The sequence below is a fragment of the Suillus discolor genome, assembly GCF_016758755.1.
Source record: "Suillus discolor strain FC423 chromosome Unknown F5147scaffold_43, whole genome shotgun sequence".
NCBI lineage: Eukaryota > Fungi > Basidiomycota > Agaricomycetes > Boletales > Suillaceae > Suillus > Suillus discolor.
The window spans coordinates 88,920-106,018 of NW_024541290.1; the positions used below are offsets into that span (position 1 = coordinate 88,920).

Genomic DNA, 17,099 nt, shown 5'->3' on the forward strand with positions numbered 1-17,099 from the left:
CCTTCAGAAGAGTACTTCCTACTGTCATCCTCATTGTCGCTGACGATGAGCCACGCAGCGCCGCGCGTCGGGTCACGTGTCACACAGGCGGGTGCATGATCTCCCTTGCATCATTCAATGGATCATTAACCTACAGAGACACCCAAGCAAACATCACACTTCAGTTTCCTCTCTTCTGCAAAGAATATTGTATGACAATGGCGCATCACCATACATTCCAGAGCCTGGCGCAAATGTGCAGTACTTTGGTAACATTTTTGAGGCGACATGGCACCTTTCAGAAAGACCATTGTTACTTATAATCTCTCCCATACTCGAGGAGGCCAGCATTGTAGCCAAAATCACTGTTATTACAACAGTATTTGAGGAAACACGTGCCAGACTTTTACCAGTACCCAGAATTGACATTTCATTTGTCTCCCGGGCAGAAGATGAAGACCCATATACTGTTGCACTTTTCACTCTTGAACTTGAATCTGAATGGCCCATTTACGTTGACAGTATGATGAGATATTTTATTGTCAATGGTCTCCAGAAGGCCATTCTTGGCGTCTGCATTATGTCTGCACCACTCAAAGTCACCCAGCTCAGAGCATGCAAATCTCAAGCAGAGCTAGACCTTCTGAGATGTGCGAAGCTAAAGAAGTTCCATGCATCAAGATTCAAGTGTAAGTCCTGTCTTTATTAGTACCATCTGTGCTCTTGTATCTGACAAGCTTAAAAGGGCTGCCATGTTTTGGGCGCCAGCTCATTTTAACAGAAAACACCCATCTGTCCCCTCCAACAGGCTGTGCTTGTTTCAAGGTGGACACATTTGCTGTGGTTGATTAATTACTATACTAAGCAAATGCTGGTACGAGTGTCACGCACCCGCCATACCGTGACTAGTGACTAGTGACCCGACATGCAAAGGGTGGAGCCCACCTTGAGCTCGCCATTGATAACAGTGAGCATAGGATGACTTGAGCCAGCAGGTGGACGACTTTTGTGAAATGATTTAGAGTTTTGAGAAGCCATGTGGATGACATTTGTGAAATCAATTTGAGTTTTAGTTATAACGTCGATTTGTTTACTTTATCGTTTTGATTTTATTTCGTCCAATATGGTCCCTCATAGGCATTGCTGGTCCAAACCCTGTCCTCAAATGTTGGTAGTCTAATAAACAAGACATCCTTGCTTTGTTTTGAAGTTATCATCTGGAAAAAGCAATTCGGGTCGTAGCGCCACGCCTGTAGGATTCAAAATTGAAATAGGTATGCAAGACAGGAAACAAACTGTAGTGACAAAACAAAGTTTGATTGAATGTAGAGATAATTTTTACTTTACTCTGTTAAAAAAATCAAGCATAAAACAAAATCAGTTTCCTTTTTGTCACAAAATCAAAATTTGACCAAAGTCTACATTGACAGTCAACAGTCAACAGTCAATCTATGTGCCAGTCAATATTGATTGACCCTGTTGACTTGTTGACTGTTGACTGTCAATGTCGACTTTGGTCAAATTTTGATTTTGTGACAAAAAGGAAACTGATTTTGTTTTATGCTTGATTTTTTTAACAGAGTAAAGTAAAAATTATCTCTACATTCAATCAAACTTTGTTTTGTCACTAAAATTTAGTTTTTTCATGATGTATTAGAGAAAGAAAAGTGGGAGTGTAGGAAGAGAACAAGGTGATATAAATGAAAACTTGCCTAGAATTTGTTCAGAATGAAAGTAGCATGTTGCTTTCAATTACAGATACAATTCTCTCAGTTTAATTCTAATGACAGAAGAATACACACAGTGTTATTGCTGTTAAAATTAACTTACAATGAAAGCTTGAAAGTTATTAAAAATGTGATGACAATGGAGCTGTAAGGCAAAATGAGGTCAAAAACTTACAACAGAACAAATATAATATCTGATCACAAAGTGCAGACAGGCTGGACACAATTTTCATGTGGAAACACACCTCAAGTTGATATAAAGTAGGACAAATGTTGACAAAATTCTAATTGTTATCATAATTTTATGCAAGAATTAATGGTGATCTCAGTTTGTCTAAGATCACACTGTGTTCAACATTTGATACATGGGAAAATAGGTCTCTGCCCCCAGTGTGGAGTGCTTTGAGGTCATCAGCATCTAGACAGGTATCGACGACAAACAGGAAGACAGGTGGAGCCTGAGCGGGACGAGATAGAGTGTACTCAATCGTCGTGTACTTGGGAAGTAGTTCAGCGGGTTGATTGGTGTTAGAGATATCTTTATAATGTGGCGGGAAAGGATTGCGGGTCAAGCAAAATGGACAAATCCACAGTTTGCCTCTGATATTGATTTGACTGTATGGCACATCATTAGTAGAATTTCAGGAAGGAAGAGAAGAGACATACCAATATGGATTGAGAATAGCACGACAAGGCGGTTTACACGTCACGGGTTCGTATAATACTGGGGGAAGATCCTACATAATATAGAAGTGCCTTGTCAGCTCTTCGAACAAATAGCCATTATGCCAACTTGATGTGCATAAGGATGGTCCGGTGGCGCATGCAAGTCATACAGAGGCAGTGCGAGGGTACAACCAGGTATGAAGGTCGGATCAGCTGCAGTGCGATTGGAGAGAGTGTGAGTAAGCAAAGATGGCAATGGACATTCAATAAACTTCAAAGAAGGGGAGTATAAAACAAAGACATGAATGAGAGCCGGAGGTTTGGGAGACGATGATATGATGGAGTGTAGCCATCGATACAACGACCATGCAGGAAGGGTAGACCATGTGTGAGGTAGGAGCTGATCAGTCATTGGGACTGTCAGACTGGTAGAGCATAGTGAACACACGCATAGTTATGCGCATCAAAGTGACATACCTCAGTCTATTGACACTGGAAGTGTAAGCCAGAACTGACTTGAAGTGCCTTCATGCGGAGGAACATGTCTGTATCAATGGTATCCATGACGAAGTAATCATTGACTGCTTCAGGGTCACTGGCGAGTGCAACGCCATGAATGATGGACTTGACAAAGATGAATTCAGAAGATGACCGAGGTTTTGCTCACACCCGCCAGAGCCTCAAATCTAAGTCTTGTCTGCGGCGAACACCAATACCAACGTCGTAAGGATGGATCAGGGCAAGAGAAAGTTCAGTCCCCCCAACTTTGCAGCGGAACATGTAGATAAGATGTGCGAAAAATGGCTGGTGTTTGGTCTTTATGATGACGCAGTCATATCTTGGTGACCCAAACAATTTTGGGTTACATCGAAGGAGGTCTCATTGCAGATGCCAGTCAACCATCGACTCATAATTCACCCGGAGGTATCGAAATTCCGTGATCTGGCAAACCATGTTATATCAGTATTTAAATTATGGGCGATAAAATGTGCTACATGTTAATGCATACCTGGTCACAAGCTTGAAATCTGCTGCATGTCTCGTTCGGCAAGGGAATTGCATCGTTCGGCAGCAAGTCGTTGAAAAATTTGTTCAATTTGATTCGAAAACCAAAAAATGCCCTGTCTGTGGCATGCGATTGCTCGATGTCTGAAAAGGAGAAATCGCCCTGCCTCGCACCCAACTGTACACGTGCTGCTGCATTTACAACATCTTCAGGATTCTTGGTTGCCTCAGGCTCTATAGCAGCTTTCAAGTTGTCAGTATACGCGTCTAGGTCATCGATCTCATCACGGATAGAAGTTGATGTAAGTTGCCAGTGGTCGTAGCGGAGGATCTAGTATGGATCGAAATCAGCGCATCCGACCATGAGACATAGGAGGCTCGTTGTTGTGCATACCTGGGGAGCGACATCTTTGAAATTCGTCCGCCAGAAATAGATAGCTCTTAGTGGGCCATGCATTTTTTCATTCACCTTTGTGTTATCATTCCGTGTGACACCTTTTGCAAGGATATCGTCAAACAAATGCGTAAGCAAATGCTTCTTCGGAAAATTCCAACTCTTTCCGGTTTCAGGCTGTGATTTCTCGATATATAGCTAACAGTTTGTCAAAATCGTCAGTCAGAAGTGCTGCGTGTTGCATGACATTGAACCTACATCCATGAGCATTGAGAATCGAGACAAGGCATCTCTTCCAGCTGCAATGGTATCTTCGGTGTGAACCTGTAGTGCTGCATATATGTCGAGGTCGACATAGCAACGTATGCAGTGTAGAAGTAGATAACCGAGTTCACTATTAGTTCGGCTGAGGACATTCTGCGCTGTAAAGATGATCATCTGGCAGAACAGCATCAGTATCATAAAACATGTTTCAAATTGAAAAACACCTTCAATATGTCTTTGTGAGCTGAGCCATCGTTGAAATCAACCCCCACCACCTGCGAGAAGTGCCTGAGGTTGCACCACCTTGGGAGAGCATCAAAACTAAGATGAAGTCAATGACACCTCTGAAACCATCTATGGTAGAAAGACGAACTTCACATCAATCTTAACAATGGCTTCTCGTCCCAAATCTTTAAGCCAAAACTGGAGCTCCGACCACAGATGATCGCCCCACATCCCAGCATTATTGGAATGCAGGCGGTCAAACGAAAGTGCTCGGTGAACGTCGCAGTGAGAAACCTTCCAAAAACAATTCTGTGAAGCTAGAAGTAAATTTGTGCTAAGTCTCGACTGGTAAAGACACCATACCTCGACGTCACACAGTGAGTACGCCTTGAGTTGTTTCTCCTTTTCCTTTTCTGTCGATGTTGATCTTGCCGCATTGAGAATGTCGAGAGAATGAGTACTTGTGCATAATGGATGTGCGTCCGACAATACCGATTGCTGTTCTTGAGGAACCAAGCAAACTGGACATGGAAATTTACCTTTAAGTCCCTGAATTAAGGACATAACACACCTGTTACATATCATTAGAGTCAAGAAACCACCTCGTAAGTCTAAGACTTACTGTTCCTTGTAATCGGCATTTAGAATCAGTATCAAAGGCCAAAGAAGGTGTTGTACGGGGTCCCAACATTCAAACCAATATCCACTCTTCAAGTGTACTATGACTGCCTCGAGTAGCTTGAGGAATGACTCGTGCCAGACCGCGTTCTTGAAGTTCACAAAACTTTTCTTTTTGCCATGTTTTGGATCTTCTTTAACCTGTTCCGAAGATGTGATTGAATGATTACATTCATGTTGAAGTCTGACACTCACAATCGGCAACCAACCAACAACTCGTCCGCCACCTACACCTGTACCATTGCGAATCTCAACAGGCAAATTTGCAATCCGCACAACAATTGGGTAGCCCTTCTTGGTTCCGAAAGAAGATAGTTTGGCCTTGTCGGCATACAGGACGAACGCAAGCGGCTTAGCATCGGGTGGAAGGCGCGACTGTAACTATATTTATATTGTACCATGGACAGATTAATCTTGGAAACATACTTGTGCATCCCAGAAAGCATTAGCAGTCCAGGGCTCATCTATGAATCGCACAAAACGTGCTCCATTAAATTTATAGAGGCGCTGAGCATCAAACACAAAATGTGGTGCGAACCGACTATCTCACATTAGGTCAAGTGCCCAGTTTCAAAGACAGCGGGAGTACATCGTGTATTCACGAGCCTCACCGTGATGCGGCACAGATATTGTACTGGTCTCAAACTACACTCGATGGCCTATTAACACCGTAATCTACATGCACCGACATGACTCACAGGCATGAATCGTTCGGATGCCATTTTCCACAATGTACAAACTTCATCATGATTCTGCAAAGTGAAATCTTCTTTAGCGCTTGCAGCACAGCGCATGAGCTCAAAAAGCCTGTTGGTCTGGTCTTTCGTCATCGCTGCAGCAAGTGCAATCTCTGCAACCTCGAAGTCGAGCCGTGTGCGGAATGGTTCCCACGGAGAGGCGTTATGAGGCATTGTATCCTCTGTAGGATGGCGGTGAGAAAAATTGGAAAACGGATGAACGGTTGAAGGTATCCTGCTATGTGGATGATATTCAATTTTGATATCATCCAGCTGAGGCGCCGGGGGTGCATCATCATCGACACCATCATTGGCGTCGTCATGGTGTTGGTGGTCAGAGAACACTGGGACGAAATCTACGGATGATGGGTGGCTCCGGGGTGACGATCCATGCATGTCAATGTCTCAAATATAGGAGGTTAGCTTCTTGCACAGATGGGCCATTTCAATTGAATGTTTGAAACAACTCACCATTGTCCTGGTTTTCCTGAATAGCAACTCCATCTTGCACTGCCCAGATTGCGATTGGGTTGACTAGCCATTGGATTCAGAGTTAACAGAAAGATCAAGTGACAGAAGCAGCTGCGAGTTCACCTAAATTCTCCACAGCATGAGATGGTCCAGGTGCCTTCCCATCATCGTGACTCTCGATCCGAAACTTCTGACGTCGACCTGGATATTGTTAAATCATTGGCAAACAACAGTCATTCGAGATGAATCTTATGTGCATGAATTTAGTATTGAATATTACTTACGCTTTTTCCAAGTCTCTCGAAGGGCCTCTGTGAGCTCTTCCTCTTCTTGCCTTTGCCTTTCCTTCTTTTCACACATCCTTGTATGGGACATTATCCCGTGTGCTGGCATTGTCACACCACATATTTGGCACAAGATGTCTTCCGAAGCCCGGGGCATGAGAGAATATACCACAAATCTATGGTACAAACAGTAGTAGAACAGTTAGAAGTAGATTAATAGAGGCAGGATATGTGCAATGGTCGACCTGGTCAATCAGCGACAATGAAATGGATCGTAATCGTATTAAAACTCAGCTTAGATATCTATAATCGGATTCTAATGCTGATTATGATAGCTATTATGATTTGATTTTAACGCCGCATCAGTAGATTAAAACATGTGAGCATTTTGATGCCGCCAGGAAATTTCCGACATACTGTGTTTCATGCACGCATGCGATGAACACTGATATCATTTGTTCATCGTGTCCAGTATCATGTGCATCTTGAACCTGCTTCAAAATGGTCAGTTCTTTCTCTGGACCATCAGCATAACCAGCAGCACTTTCATTGGTGCCTTTACTGAACATGGCCGGCGACCAACATGTAATTTCAGCAAGCAAGCCTCTTAATGCGCCTGCAAAAACAGCGAAATCGGCCCTGCCAGGTCTCCCAGTCATCTACACCATCACTAATCTATCACCTTCCCCTGACTGTCTATTTGGTACGTTGCTCGAGCTGTGATTCGCTACGAACAATCCATTCATTTGGAAAGCACAGTGGCCACTTAATCATCGTGACACACAACACATCCAACAGCCATCAAAACACCTTCTCTGAACATGCTATGCCACACAATGCGACCTTGTTACAAAAAAGTAATCTCAGGGGAGCTGACAGCAAGTATTGAGCTGGCCAACAAGACCAAGAGAGCACACATGCTCGTTACGATCCCATATGCTCAAACCTGTATTAGATCGGTGGTTACCTGGTTTCATATGGAACACATCACCAATGACTGGAACTTTCCTGGTGTCCGAGTAGTGGCGTGGTTTCACCAACAAAATTCTATGCTGGGTATCGTCTTTGATTTGATTTTGGACTGCAATACTTACTTTGCCTGTGATATAGGTTTCTTGGCTCTCATATGCAACTTCCTCTTCGACCTCGGGATGTGTCGTATAAGTATTTAATGGCTATCAATCACAAAACAAGATGTATCTGCCTGTGCAATACATCGCCATCACATAAGTGCACAATGCATTGAATATGGTGCGCTTTGTATTAGATTCGTTCTATGCTCGCCGTCTCTTTGTTCATCGTTTTTGATACAATCATAATAGCCCAATGATCCGAGTGTACGAGGTGCTGTGCCGCAGAATAGTCCTTGTTCCATAAGAGTAATCAGAGGGCTGTTCCGCCTCAGGCTTGCCTAGTGAAGCCGAAGAAAGTGCTCGTACTCGTTTCGATCACATCATGCTTTGACCTGTGTTAGATCGCTCACTACATGATTCATAAGGAACTCCTTCATTTTTTCAAGCTTGCAGCAAAAACACTTCAAAAATCACATCGGAAATAAGTTGTCTTCATCATCGATGACCGGAACTTTCCTGATGAAGTTCAAGTATTCAATGTGCGCAACGCCGGTTCAGAAATCAAAATTTACTTTGATTTGATCAAGGGATTCCACATGCTTTTTGCTTTATTTTGGACTCAAGCTGTTCCACCCAATCAAGGGTCTTGGGGCGCGATCCAATATCCGTCACCGTCATGCTGATTTTGGTGACACAAGGGCTGTATGGTGGTATATCTAGCACGACTGCTGTCGTTATGCATCACTAACCTTCCCCACTCGCTCACAGTGCACATCCATCCTCAAACATGACCTACGTCTCAAATGATCCCAGTGTTACAGGGATCTGTAACACCTACTAGAGCCCCAGTTCTCCCTACGCCTGCCCCCGCTCTGCTAGACTCCCCGCGCGGCGGTGCGCCGCCTGCGCCTAGAAAGACAGTGGTCTGGACCGCTATGACCCCGCCCCCTGGCGCTATGACCCCGCCCCTGGCCTAGACGGCCTTGTACCTGATCCATGGAGGCTGTACGCCTCATGGACACCCTAGATCAGCGCATGTATACCACATGTCGCTTCATGAAGATCCAGAGCGCGCTTGGCGCTTCCTGTACCTATGCGCAGCTGCCCTTGGCGCAGCATGCTTGATCAGAGGTTAAGCCTCATGTATCTTATCTGAACCTCATGTCTTGTTATCATAGATTTACGATATACTATTGATTACAGACTGAGCTAGAATACTTGTAGTACTTCCCTATAAGTAGACACAGATTATTGTACTTAGACTTTACTTTAATCTACTAGGTTCATCCCCAGAACTTGCTCATCTAAGCCTACCAGCTTCCTTGTGTGAGACCGCACTTCTAAGTCGCCCCCATACGACTTAGCACGTATCCGCTAGCCCTGCATCTCGACGAGCGCCATCTTACCGAGATCGCCGGAGGAATCCTTGACGTTCCGTCAAGGCCAGACCACGCTCAGCTTCAGTAGACTCACTCGAGTCGTCGCTGAGAAGACCCATCCTAGTTCGCACACGCCGACCGACGGTCAGCGTAACACCCAGTTACTGGCTGTATATCAGTGAAAATATTTTTGTAAACTATTGGATCGGTTTGTCGCATCAAGATGTCTGGCTCCAACGTTGACTCTCGGTTTTGCAGTTGCTGCTGGCATCGTGGTGGTATATGATTGGGGTTAGCAGGACAGTGTTCGAAAATTGCAGATATTCTCATGATATTTCCAGTCTTAACACTCGGACAAGAGGTACATCGATGTTATCGCCGGAGGAGTTAACTCGCTAATAATGGTGTCATAGATTGAACTCATCTGGGTAAGTAACAAGAGTCCCGTATCGAAAGAAAACAAGAGCATGCACTGAATTCGCGACAGAGACAACACTGGTCTCTCATGACCGTGTTGTATTTGATTGTTCGTACCTCATGTTTTGCTTTAGCATGGTGGACAACTTGTGCTGACTCAAAAATGTTCTAGATATGCTATCTTGCAATACTGTATTTTCTGTATGTGTCGAGATCAACCACTTTGCACTGTGCCAATAGCTCATCTCTGACAACTAGTGCCTATGTTCTACATATGTCTCATATGCACTGTGTTCCATTTTTCTGACCAGCGATACACAGAAACTATGCCATCAGTATCGCTGACAGATGCAGTAAGTATTCTGCAACCATCTCATCCCCATCCAATCAATACGCTCATATGTAGGGGTGAGTGAGATTCCAACCATTGAACTTGGCTCAACATAATGACTTGATAGTTGTAAGTCGGAGTCTTTGATACTAGTGCGAGGGCATTCACTAATTTCGAGTTTTAGCCACCATCATGTACTACGTAGTAAGTTGCACAACTGTGGCCTTGACTGCCATGATGGGCGGTAAGTTACCCAGGTGCAGTACCTCCATGATATTGACCTGACTGACACACGACGCAAGTGATCATGATTGCTCGGTTGCATGCCATGTATCAGGGATCTAGAACGATGCTTATGTTCCTTGTTATTATCTTCCTGGTTGTAAACATTGCCTGCGCAGTAATTGCGGCAATAGGACTCAACAATACTGTACTTGGTAAGCTGTACTTGTCGACTTGAAGAACACGGCTAATTGAACAAACACCAGAGGAGGAGATACTCGATGGCATATATATGTGCGGTGATGTATATGGAGGGGACAACCAGCTTCTTATTTTGATGCCTTGGATGCTCAACACTGTTTGGGAGGTCCTCGTACTGTGTCTTTCAGTCTGGGTTGGCGTGAAACACTTCCGTGAGCTGCGACGACTCGGCCCATCGACAGGATCGACCATTGGGGACTGTTTCAAAGTGCTCCTACAATCTCACATTCTTTATTTTGCAAGGTGAGCTTGTAATGTGGAAGCAGTTATATTTTTCTGCTCAAGTTCGGCACATGTTAGCTTTGTTGGTGTGTCTTGCCTCCAGATTTCTGCTCTCTCTCCAGTAATCTCGGTGCGCCAACCTGTTGCTGATATCTGCACGTAACCACTAGCTCATCTGTTCTATAGAATACAAATTCTATTGGAGCTCAGATACTCAATGGTGCTCTTCAAATTTCATTGGTCGTGCAGATGTTTGTGCTGGGACCTTGTCTCATCCTGAGCGTTCGAGAATACCACACCAAACTCGTGGCATACTCTGATGCAGAAACTAGCATGAATTTGATTGTTTTCCAGGAGCGTGTACATGTATCGACTAGCAGTACTGTGTAGGGAAATGCTTTGCCGAGTGGTCTGCAGGGAGGAGAAATTTGGTGGAGGATCCGTCGTGGTATTTATTTATCATATGATGTTTCGCAGTATATTTGAAAGGTCCAGGCAAACCCTGTTTCTTGTTGTATCACTACTGGAACGAAGTACCCGTGCTTGAACCAAGTGGTAAGGGGAAATTATCCGGAACGACTAGCAACCAAATTGGTCCTTGATGACCGATGTTGAAATACAACGAGAATCAGTAAAAGTGCCTTGACAGCTGATTCTGTGTGTTGGTGTTCCACTGTCTGGACATATACACTGCGAATCGTGAAGCCAGATGACTGATAACTCATTGGTACTCAGATGTGATTTCCTCCATCCAACAGGCAAAGGAGAATGAAAGGAATAAATTGTGTAAACTCATGGTTTTATTGTACCTCTTTCTTGCAAATGAGCGTGACAAGGATATGGGGTCTGCTGAGTGATGGGTGGAGTATAAGAAAATATCAAAAGGCCTCAAGCGTACCTATCAAACTACTGATGAGGGATTGACCACGATATTCTGTTGGAGCCCTGGCTAAGCACGACTATGAGAGTAAAGCACCTGGATGAGATACAGACATGCATACACACATACATATACTTGTTGACATGGACCACAGTCGCTGCCAGTCTGTGCGCCATGGGCTTTAATTAAACAAACTTCAACAAATATTTGCTGCGAATACATGGAGACCCCGCGTGTGCCTCTTTCGTATTATATTGGGTGCACGAATGCAAACTCTTGTTTATTCATTCATTGTGCCCAGTATCGTGTGTATCTTCAGTCTCCTGCCTCAAAACGGTCAGTTCTTCCTCTGGACGATGGTCATAATCAGCAGTGTTTTACTGAGCACAGCCGGTGACCAACGTACTTCAGCAACAAGTCCGCGACCACAGCGAAATTTGGCCCTGCCAGGTCTCACTGTCACCTACCCTATCACTACTCTATCTCCTCGCTCCCAACTGTATATTTGGTGCATCGATCGAGCTGTGATTCGCAATTCGCTGTTACAAACCGTTTGTTTGCAAAGCACCGTGACAATTTTGTACTTATAACAACAACGCATCTACGACCGTCAAAGCTACTCTACGTTTTTGCTAAGTATTGTATAACCCTCCTACTACTCTTTCACTTAGTTTGACAGACTCTTTAATGAAACATTCAATACTCGTTACCTGGACTACTCAGCTTCTTGCACTGAAGGGCGCTGATTTGTGCAGGATGGGCTGCAAGAACGTCGAGACCAACAATGGTGTTAGCGACATTTGAGTTTGTCAGGTTGAAACCCTGAAGATATTAATATTGATGTCAAGCCAAGTTCAGCATGGCTGCCTCACTGTATCTGGACATTCGACTCAAGCGCTCACATGACGATGACGCCCCGTTTAGAACTTCATCAGATGGTGGCGGTCCAGTGCGTGCCACATCGATCAAATTCAGCCTCCAGCTTCTATGCCCATTCCTCAGGCCTCAAGCTCGAGCACTCAAGCTTCAAGCTGAAGCTCACGGACCTCCAACCAGTTCATCCCGCTTGCGACGTGCTTCTCTTCACGAGCCATGCATGACACAACGTGCAGGTAGCATTGATGTGCGTACACTCAGGACGATTGAACACTTGTGGGTCAGCATTCAACTACAGAATCTTGATGTATTCATTGCTGTGGTTGGAACGAATTGCAATTCTACTAGTACCTTCTGTCCTGCGTGGAATATGCCAGGGAAACAGGACCAGCGCTGCTTAATCCGTCACCCGCTATTGGCCTCCAGTAGCAGCCACCTACGCCACCCGTCTTGATCCTTAGACTGAATCGTGACACAATGTGGGGTCTTGCGCGCAGGTTATTTTTTCCGACAACTACCGCATGGAACATTAAGCTGTGTATCAAGTCTTTTTCGTCGTTGCACTGAGCTCGTGTATTCATGATAGCGGAGCCTGTTCTGCAAAACACGATAACACTTTCTATTGTTCAATCGCTCTTTACCAAATGCCGAGTCTACCCAAACACAGCCGATGTCATTTTCGATGGAACTTTGCCGGCAACTGTCAAGTTGCACGTATACAGCACAGGAACTGTGTTAAGCCTTGGATTTCGAAGGAATTCCTCATACGGGTTTGCACCACTGTACACGAGGCGTGTCATCGGTGGCTGTCCCATCATTTCATTTAGGCGCCATCTATCTGGTAGTATATAATATAATCTATCATATCACTAGGAGTCCCTCAGGCTTTCGACGTTCGACGACAAAGGCCGTTCCACTTGCTTTTACGACATTCCTCATCTTCCTGTCCCTATCTCAAGTCAGACTAACGGTCAAACAGAATCCGTTCACGAACCACATCCTTTCCCCACAATCATGAGTACAATTGCCTACCAAGCATGCTTGGCCGCCTGTGTATGTCCCACCATGTACCATGCTTATCGTGTCTTAACGTCTGGTATAGTCTTCAGGGCGTGACACAAGTGCTACTGCCCCCCGCATGCCTGCGGATCCTCCTGCATCTAATCACTTTGCTGGCCAGGGTGCTTACCGGGCCCATATCTTTGAACGAGTGAGTATCATGACTTGATAAAGGAAACATGCCTTATTGAAATGTCACCTCTAGTACGGGTTTTCCTAGGATAAGAGCAGTGCAGAGTTCTCGAATATTGTTCGTGCGCTTTGGCTGTGCCGCTGCGCATGAAGCACGTTTGTCAATGAGGCAGGCCTCCTATTACTAGAAGCTGGTCTTCAATTCTTTGCCATTTGAGCCATGGTGTGCCCATACGGTTTGGTGGATCCAAATTATCCAATGCCCTTGATTTTGTTTTGTTTTGTTTTGTCATGTTTGGAAGCGCATACGTTGATTGCCAAGTCTTTCAATGCTAGGAGCTAGTCTTCACTGTTCACCATTCGAATTATGGTGTCTTGATACTCTTGTGTTGTATCCGGTGCCTTCCACTTTGTCATATTTTTGCATACTGCTTGTGTCTCGAAGCATGCCCTATGTCGACGAGGCAGGTCTCTTAGGAGCTAGTCTTCATCTGTAGGGTATATTGATGCGCTTCCGATGCTTTCCACTTTTGTTTGGTTTCTTCATGACCTGTTATTTAATGCCTGTTTACGAGTTCCTCGACTTTACCGTATAGTTTGATACTATGTATGACCGTTGTCGTGAATGTATGTCTCATCCATTTACAAAATTGTCAATGGTGATTTCAAAATGCCTGTCTGGCGACTTCGCCACTCAATTGAAAAGCCTGAGAGCAAGTAGGCTAGAATTTGGGATAAACACCGGGCGCAGTATATATTCCCCAGTAAGTGAGTCAGAGCCAGATTGCCACAAGCAACCAATTCAATGCACAGCCTATCTAGAATGAATCACCATACCATTCGAGTGTGAGCGCTAGTTAGAAGAGCTGGTTCTAGTGAGAAGGTTGCTGATGCGTGTGATTTATTGAGTAAATGACAATCCCGGAGCCAGCACATACCAATGACCGAAGAGAATGGGTGCAATGGGCTAGCACCTAATGCAAATGACGGGACTCTTCCTAATCCAGGTGTTGCGCTTTAATATAATAGATAAGTAAACAAAAAATAGAAAAGTGCTCGACAGCCGCCCATTTTCCGCGTGTTGTTGCGCTCTATAGCAGATACATAGGGGGCAATAGAAAAGGGCCCGGTGGCTATCCTGAGTCTGGGAAGACCGGGAACGGTATGGCCTGAGCGTCTTAACCAAGAATGTCGCCTTTAGAAGCCAAGCTTGTGCACAGGTACAAGCGCCTGCAGCAACACATGGCGAACTTATCTGATTGATTTGGGATAATTAATATGTTGCTTCTGCTTCTTAGTGCTGCCATGGTCCGGTTCGGTCCGGTTCACAGAGGGTCGAGCGAGAACCAAGAACTGGACCTAGGTCCGGTTCTACCAGACTCAACAAACCTCGAACTGGACCTTGGCAAACAGTTCAGAATGGTCAGGTCCGGTTAATTTCAGGTTCGAACATGAACCGAACCAAATTTATTTACAATGAGCAAAAAAAAACATAGGTAGGTACTCATAGCTACACATCCAACTACACAGCTTCTGCCTCGACTGTCGCAGAAACATGGCCATTCCTATACACCGCCTTTAACAACTGTAACGAGCCAAACATGGATGATGCGAGTGCATTGCGTCGCACGGTGGAGGTGATCCCTCTGCTTGAGAAAGCCTGTTTGGAGGGGACAGAGCTGCCCTGGATGGGCAAATAATTGCGCGCAATATGTGCAAGCGTAGGGAATTGTAAAGAATGAAGCCCCCACCAGGCAACAACATCATTGGCCTCCTCTAGTGGTGAAGACAGATACGCCATGAGTTCTTGATGAGGATTGCGAGCAGGTTGGTCTGCAGCTTGACGCACCTTAATGGCCTTGCGCATCCATGCATCACCATACCGGTTTTCCAGCAAGGGTCTTGTTGGCGGAGCAGGTTCATCGACAGGTGTCCGAGTTGGTGGTTTATAGTACTCGTCAAACTGTAGAAGACAGGCCCCAGTGTCATATTGATGCAACATTTTGCTGCAGTTGCAAGGGATCCAGTGATGCAACAGCGCAGCGTGGATCCTCGGATAGCACTGATGCATTGCAGGTCGGCTCATTGCTTTCCCAGCCCATCACCCAACTACTTATAGTGTGCGCATATATTCATTTTCCTTTCTCCCTTTCTCCCTTACTTATCACTGCTTGTATTCTGTCAGTCCGAGTCACGATGTTCTGTTCCGTCTCGAGTCCAATTTTTCATGCGATGCAGGCTGATACTTATAACGTGCACATAGCCTATATTCATTCTTCCTTTCTCCCTTTCTCCCTTACTTATCACTGCTTGTATTCTGTCAGTCCAAGTCACGATGTTCTGTTCCGTCTCGAGTCCAATTTTTCACGTGATGCAGGCTGATACTTGTAGCATGCGCATATATTCATTCTTTTCAAGTTTTCCCTTACTCGTATTCTTTCAATTCCTGCAAGTCTGAGTCACGCTGTTCTGTTCTGTCTCGCGTCCGATCTTAGCTTTTCCTTCGCGACAAGCTTTCACAATGCAAGAATAACTTCATTCACTAATCATAGACAGGATAAAGGTCTAGGGACCACATCTATTACATCTGTATAGCATGAAAATTTATGATCAGAGCATGGATCAAACAGAGAACTTCATGGAGCCAACATAAAGCCAGTCTGCTCACGCCTTCGTTCGTCTTTTCCTGTTTCTGTTAGCGAGTGAGAATAGAGCAGGATTTTTCAGACATACTTTGTTGGAATCACGCCTTCTGCAGTCGAGTCAGCAGTACGCTTCAATGATGTTCCCCCAACCTCCTCCAAAACACTTGGATTTTCCTTGCTACCAATACCAACAAATGTCATGCCATCTGACCTGATTGCATCAGCAATATCATTCCGCCTGGATTTGATTGGAATGCGCTTCAATACACGTGCCGCTCCAATCTGACTCGCAGTAGCTTTTTGCACGATATTATTGATAGTAATCAAATCACCCAACGCGTTACCTTCATTTGCAGCGACATGTGTTGTCTCCGTTACTGCACTGGACTTGGTACTAACAGGATTTGCCTTGGGTTTGGGTTTGGGTTTGGCCTTGGGTTTGGCAGTGTTTGCAAGCGTGATCACAGGGATAGGCTCAGTAGAATTGACCAGGGAAGTGAGTTTTGCTGTAGTGGGTGCGGCCATAACAGTGGGAGTGTCTGTGATAAATTTGGCGGCAGAGCAAGGCTTGTCGAGCCCATTCAGTGACATGCCTCCTTAGTTACTGGCCAGCCCACCTTGACATTTCTTCCAAGTGATATGGGCCAGCCCACCATGGGCCCACATTATAGGTGTATGTCTATGCCTCTGTGTGTGCCCCACTGGTATTGTGTACCCGGCGAATATGGGTAGGCCCACAGATTACATTCTTCGAAACATTGGAGTGGGCCCACAGGGATTTGGATTGAAGTACAATGTATTTACAGGTGGGCCCATACTATAGCAGAAAAGATATTCCTACTGTCGCCGATGATTTGCAAGCGGCGAAAACAAATAGATATCCCACTAAATGACAGCCGGCAAATGCAACTTGAAACCTCAGCCGGCAGCGATATTATGATTTAATCCAGGCAATGCAGATAACATTCGGCCCATGGCTTTCGGGGTGTTGTGTACATCATTGTCAGCGGTGTAAATCAATGCGGCGGACTCAAAGAGGTATATCGGCAGAATCAATCAGATATATCAGCGGGATAAATAAGAAAAGATATTCCTACTGTCGCCAATGATTTGCAAGTGGCGAATACAAATAGATATCCCACTAAATGACGGCCGGCAAATGCCAATTGAAA

At 44.9% G+C, this 17,099-nt stretch overlaps 5 protein-coding genes across 5 annotated transcripts; 2 read left to right on the forward strand and 3 right to left on the reverse strand.

The window, feature by feature from the left end:
- Positions 1–202: 202 nt before the first annotated feature.
- F5147DRAFT_561794 (uncharacterized protein) lies at positions 203–634 on the forward strand (the record flags this gene model as incomplete). Its single annotated transcript, XM_041430601.1, has 1 exon — positions 203–634. A coding segment is annotated over one exon (432 nt), but the record flags the coding sequence as incomplete, so codon positions are not given.
- Positions 635–2,101: 1,467 nt separating this feature from the next.
- On the reverse strand, positions 2,102–2,443 carry F5147DRAFT_552958 (uncharacterized protein; the record flags this gene model as incomplete). Its single annotated transcript, XM_041430435.1, has 2 exons — positions 2,102–2,321; positions 2,373–2,443. Coding segments are annotated over 2 exons (291 nt in total), but the record flags the coding sequence as incomplete, so codon positions are not given.
- A 412-nt stretch (positions 2,444–2,855) lies between these two features.
- F5147DRAFT_746667 (uncharacterized protein) lies at positions 2,856–5,998 on the reverse strand (the record flags this gene model as incomplete). Its single annotated transcript, XM_041439870.1, has 15 exons — positions 2,856–2,996; positions 3,042–3,250; positions 3,390–3,555; positions 3,580–3,708; positions 3,772–3,969; positions 4,030–4,209; positions 4,260–4,356; positions 4,409–4,569; positions 4,624–4,831; positions 4,883–5,079; positions 5,134–5,313; positions 5,365–5,483; positions 5,517–5,583; positions 5,637–5,948; positions 5,981–5,998. 15 exons carry the CDS (start codon positions 5,996–5,998, stop codon positions 2,856–2,858), a joined length of 2,382 nt encoding a protein of 793 aa, XP_041290612.1.
- A 3,843-nt stretch (positions 5,999–9,841) lies between these two features.
- Positions 9,842–11,032, forward strand: F5147DRAFT_808690 (uncharacterized protein). The gene is made up of 5 exons (XM_041443401.1): positions 9,842–9,874; positions 9,933–10,067; positions 10,119–10,356; positions 10,414–10,465; positions 10,522–11,032. Exons 1-5 carry the CDS (start codon positions 9,865–9,867, stop codon positions 10,723–10,725), a joined length of 639 nt encoding a protein of 212 aa, XP_041290613.1. The 5' UTR covers positions 9,842–9,864; the 3' UTR covers positions 10,726–11,032.
- A 4,914-nt stretch (positions 11,033–15,946) lies between these two features.
- On the reverse strand, positions 15,947–16,518 carry F5147DRAFT_654629 (uncharacterized protein; the record flags this gene model as incomplete). Its single annotated transcript, XM_041433884.1, has 2 exons — positions 15,947–15,974; positions 16,016–16,518. The coding sequence occupies 2 exons, from the start codon at positions 16,516–16,518 to the stop codon at positions 15,947–15,949; spliced, it is 531 nt and encodes a 176-aa protein (XP_041290614.1).
- Positions 16,519–17,099: the final 581 nt, after the last annotated feature.

What these genes read in the sequence shown, in the direction of transcription:
- F5147DRAFT_808690 (XM_041443401.1), top strand. An exon ending in ACTCAACAATACTGTACTTG is followed by an intron (nt 10,068 to 10,118) that starts GTAAGCTGTACT and finishes AACAAACACCAG; the next exon opens with AGGAGGAGATACTCGATGGC. An exon ending in CACATTCTTTATTTTGCAAG is followed by an intron (nt 10,357 to 10,413) that starts GTGAGCTTGTAA and finishes GGCACATGTTAG; the next exon opens with CTTTGTTGGTGTGTCTTGCC.